This window comes from Galeopterus variegatus, unplaced genomic scaffold (genome assembly GCF_000696425.1).
Source record: "Galeopterus variegatus unplaced genomic scaffold, G_variegatus-3.0.2 Scaffold3049, whole genome shotgun sequence".
Classification (NCBI taxonomy): domain Eukaryota; kingdom Metazoa; phylum Chordata; class Mammalia; order Dermoptera; family Cynocephalidae; genus Galeopterus; species Galeopterus variegatus.
The window spans coordinates 178,798-183,890 of record NW_007729160.1 but is presented as its reverse complement, the minus strand read 5'-3'; the positions used below and the strand labels follow the sequence as shown (position 1 = coordinate 183,890).

Below are 5,093 nucleotides of genomic sequence, written 5' to 3'. Positions count from 1 at the left end.
GGGGGGGGGGGGGGGGGGGGGGGGGGGGGGGGGGGGGGGGGGGGGGGGGGGGGGGGGGGGGGGGGGGGGGGGGGGGGGGGGGGGGGGGGGGGGGGAGTGGACAGAGGCTCAGTGCAGGCGAGGGCAGGCCCAGCCCAGGCAGATTGATTCCATGTTGTCCCCCCGCATTTGGGCTTGTCACATTTGTTTGGAGCTGATTGATTAATGAGGCTCTCAGGGAAGGCAGAGAAAGAGGCTGGAAGTGGGGGCTCAGGGTCAGCACTGTGAATTAAACATGGGCTGCAGCTCCTTCCTGGCGCCAGCTGAGGATTCCAGGGTCTCCCGCCACAGTGGAGCCCTCCAGAGAAGGGGCCATCACAACAAGGTCTGTCTTCACAGATGGGGAATGAGCTCACGTGTGCACACACGTGCACGTATGTGCAAAATCTCTTGCGTAGTTTGTGGCAGCAGTCCTAGTCTACGTATCTGCTTCTCCCTGGTCGCTAATCAGTGTGTACGTTTGTAATTCTGTTGAGTCTGGCAAGGACATCATGCATGTGAATGCACATGTGAATACCTTTCAGAGTGCATGTGTGTGTGCATGTGTGCTTGTGTGTGTGTATAACATGGGCAGGTGAGCAATTGGGTGCGGGGGGGAGCAAGTAATACAGTATGGAAGGGAGAATAGACTAGAATAACGCCCTCTGCAGCTGCTCTTGGGGTTCAATGGGACCCTGGCTTGGGGCCTTGGCTGTCCCCCTGACCTCTTGACTGGCTCTGCCTTATAGGGGACCACCATGTCGTCCAGTTGCAGCTCAAGTCCAAGGAGACAGGCATGACCTTTGCCAGCACCAGCTTTGTCTTCTACAACTGCAGCGTCCACAATTCGTAAGTGCTCCCAGCCTCCTTTGGCCCCCTGTTCCTGCAGTTAAGTTTCGTCCAGAAATAAGAAGACCCCAGCACTGTCCCAAGGAGGCACCATGGAGAGGCTCCAAAGGAGGCCATCTTCACCCCTCAAAGGAGACGGACTACTCCCCTCTGGTACTCACAGGGTTAATGGAAAGAACAGCGGGAGAACCTGGGGCAGGGTGCGGGCCAGGGGTCTCTCCAAGTCCCCAGCCCATACATCTTCTCTGGCATAAATCTTTCTAACCTGATTCAGCTGCACCATCTGTTGAGGAAGAGGGGCATCTCACCTGAAGAACAGAGGAGGGGGTCTGAGGACGGGCAGAAGCCCCCATGTGTGTCCAGGGAAGGGCAGGTGGTCTAGCAGCTCGCCTGGGTGCTCAGCTCCCACAGGCTCCTGCAGGCCAGGTCAGGACACAGGCTCCTGCAGTCCAGGTCAGGACACAGGCTGGTGTGCGGTGGTCAGGCTCTGGTGTGGAGAGAGAGGCTCAGGCTCTGCAGTCAGGCCAGCTGGGAAACTTAACCATTCTGGGCCCCTGCGTTCTCCATTACAGGGACATAGTAGGACTCCTTCCAAGGACATCACCCCAGCATTTAACAACTGGCATAGCAAGAGCACTGTCCTTGCTGGGGACACTGTACTGGTGGTCCCCTACATATCAGTCCTGTTTGTCCCCCAAGATGGCTGTGAGGGTTGAAAGAGCTTTAATAAGGAGAGTGTTTGGAACCATGTCTGGCCCACTGTTTAAGCACTGCTCATGCTTTTACCATTATTATATTATTATTTCCTCTATAAACTGACAGGGTTGGACCAGATTGGGGATGTGCAAGCTTTTTTTCCCACCATGGAAACCTTTCTTCACCTGAAATTAGCTGTGAAGTAGGAGCTACTCTGGTTGAGAGTTGAGGGGGCTAGAAGCAACTCTCTCTAGGAATCCCACACAACTCTTCACACATTCTCCAAAGGAGCTCCATGAACCCTCAGGGTTCCACAGAGCATAGTCTGAAAACCACAGGACCTCACCTGAAAAAGTCCTGTCGCTTCAGCACACTGTTCTGTTTGCCCCTGCCCATGGTGGCTAGGCAGCTGATGTGACCATAGACACTTGGGGGCTCTAGGCTGGTGGAGTTTCAGAGTCAATGGACGTGATTGCGGCAACTTTGAGTCCAGAGCTTAGCTGTCTTTGGGGTCCCACGTAAGGAGGGCATTCAGCCCTCTCAGCCAAAAGTGAATTGCTTCAACTCTGGAATTCTCTTCCTGCTTCTTGTCATGGAGCTGCCTGTGGCTTTACCACTCAGTGGCCTAATACTTCACTCTGCTCTTGTCCCCCTAGGAAAACAGAGGAGGCAGATGAAATCATAAGTTCCATTCAGATCATCAAATGATCTTAAGTGTCCACTATGTGCAGTGGGTTACTCATCAGATGCAGAGGAATCAAAAATTTATAAAACTCAAAGACTCAGTCCTGCCTTCCAGGCATTCGTGGCCTAGTGGACTAGTAGACAAGCTGGACAGTCAGTAGTGAGATGTGATATGAGAAGACCAGTACTGTCCCAGGGACACTGTATTAGTCCGTTTTTGTTGCTTATAATAAAATACCTGTTGCTAGGTGATATATAAAGAAAACAAAATTTATTGCTTACAGTTTCTGAGGCTGGCAAGTCCGAAGTCCAGCTGGTGGTGGTGTTGACAGTGACCCAGGGGTCTCACATTGCAAGATGGTGGAAGCAGAGAGAGCAGAGAGAAAGACAGACAGATTCTTCTCTTCTTTTAAAGCCCTCAGAACCATGCCCCTGACCGCCGTTTTTTAATCCATTCACTACTGCATGGTCCTGCAATCCAATCACCTCTTCAAGGCTCCACCTTTCAATTACCATAATAGGATTTCCCACCCTCCTAACAGTCACAGTGGGAGCCACGTTTTTAATACATAAAACATGGGGGATACAATTTAAGCTTCATTGAGTTTTGGGGGGACATAATTCAATCCGCTGCAGACACCAACAAAGAGCTTCATGGAGAGGGGCCCAGAGTAACCAGCTCTGCCTCAGCCAAGGCATTGGCCAAGTGGGGACAAACAGACTCCAGGGGGAGGGACAGCATGTGGGGAGAGTGTGGCCTGGTCATGGCCACAGCACCAAACCCCTGTGGGGACAGAGGGCCTGGACACATGGTGGACCTAGCCTGTGTGGCCAGGCATTTGAGTTTTTGGAAAAAGGGAACCATGTTGGGTTTTTAAGCAATAAACTGTCATCAATTTGCCTTTGTTTCCTTGGGGTAAAGAGTAGAGAATCTCATCGTACTGAGGAAGCAGTCTCGGTATGAGCTTCCTTCTCCAGGGTGGGTCCACGTGGGTCCTTGACAGCTGAAACCTAGAGTCAAGTCAATTTACTAAAACCTGATTTTTTGTTTGCCCCAACTCTCATGGTCTCCCTAGACAAGCCTCTCTACTCCAAACCTTACCCTTCTGGTCCTCAGCAAAGGAGGACATCATCCTATAGAGGTGGAGGCAGGTGGATCAAGGCTAGGGGGTAGAGACTGCTGGCTTCCTGAGGACTGGGAGGGACAAGGGATAGACTTGTATAAGATCTGACCCTGCTGAGTACTTGAGGGTGGGCTCTCTCAGTATTACAAACATTTTGCTAGACCCTCTGCTGTGGGCTCACCCGGCTCTGTGTCTGTGCCTCTCCCTCTGCTGTGCCCAGGTGCCTGTCCTGCGTGGAGAGCCCATACCGCTGCCACTGGTGTAAATACCGGCACGTCTGCACCCATGACCCCAAGACCTGCTCCTTCCAGGAAGGCCGTGTGAAGCTGCCCGAGGTAGGTCCCCAGCAGCCAGAGTAGTGAATGCCACTTGCTGTGAGCGTGGGACATACAAGGCTATCCTTCCCCTAGGACCACTCCCTTCCTCCCCAGCCCTGGCTCTTAAGGGACCACTTCATGAAAGCAGTAAACCAGCCAAGCTCTGCACTGGGGACATGGGTTCTGGGTCAGCCCTGGAAGTTCAGTTACAAAGGTGGAGGTCACTCTAGCCAAGTGAGTTCTAGAACAATTCCAGAGAGATGGGTATGTGTGTGTGTATGTGTGTGTGTCCTAGAAATAATTGTGAGTACACAGCAGAGCTGTGCACAAGCTCCTTGGTGGTTCCTCAGAGCACCATTCTCACAGAAGAACTGAGACCAAGGAGGACAAGTTGAATAAAAAGGAGAGAAGAGGACAAATGAAAGAACGGTCCCTCATGTGTAGTTCTCAAAGTGTGCTTCCTGGACCGGCAGCGCTGTGCCTCAGCACGTGTTAGGAGTGCAGAGTCTCCGCAGCCTGAGCTTTCACGATCCGCCAGGTGATTCTGGGGCTTGAAGAATCACTAGTGTAGGCTTAGGCTCCACAGCTAAGACGTCGTCTTTCTATCCCCTCCTAATTTTATTCTTATCCTTGGAAACTCTTCATCACCATAATAAAAATACATTCTGCCTATGTGGTTGCCTCTCAGAGTGTAAGATTGTGGGTAAGGACCTCAAAGATAACAGACATAAAACCACTTTGGAAAAGTCTGTTGCTGTTCAAACATTACGGTGCTTCTTGCATTCTCTCGGCCAACACTGAACTCAAACAGGCTCCAGCATCTTTACCCAGCCTACTGGTCTTAGGTGTACCTTCCATCCCCCTCCCCATACTAACACAGGCGCTATGACCACGTGGCAAGGCCCCCAGCACGGACAGCAGGGTGCAGGAAGCACAGGAGCTGTTCGGGGGGCAGGAGTGACATTGAGAGAACAGAGAGGCCCATCACAGAGCCCCCCTAGACTCATACCCCACTAGCAACACTACCTTTAGCCAAACCCTTAGTGGTGGGAGGGAGGCTGGGAGAGAAGATTGATATACGCCATACCACCTCCCGCTGCACTGGGCTGTCCTAGCGTGGGGGCAATGTGACTGAACTGCTCTCAGCCATCAGAAAAGCCAAGCCCCAAGTCCCATTTAGCCCAGTCCCTGATGGTGGAGCAGGAGTTTTCTAGGTGGAGAGTGGGCAGAGAGATTTATTTTAGAGGTAAAGGCAATCAGTGGTGAGGTTGTCAAGGGAGAGAACGATCCCAATCAAGTTGGGGACAAGGGGAGCAAAAATAAAAAAAAAAAAGCAGTAATTTGAAAACCTCCATCAAGATAATTAAATGATCAGGGGCCTTTGAAATCTACCTGACAGCTCAAT

General features: G+C 52.0%; 1 protein-coding gene across 2 annotated transcripts in view; it reads left to right on the top strand.

The window, feature by feature from the left end:
* Positions 1-5,093, top strand: part of LOC103599672 (plexin-A4) — an 87,894-nt gene that overhangs the window by 12,639 nt on the left and 70,162 nt on the right. For both annotated transcript variants that reach the window (XM_008583816.1, XM_008583817.1), the window contains exons 4-5: positions 768-867; positions 3,592-3,706. In XM_008583816.1, the coding sequence (XP_008582038.1) occupies positions 768-867; positions 3,592-3,706 (215 nt within the window). The remainder of the gene's footprint in view (positions 1-767; positions 868-3,591; positions 3,707-5,093) is intronic.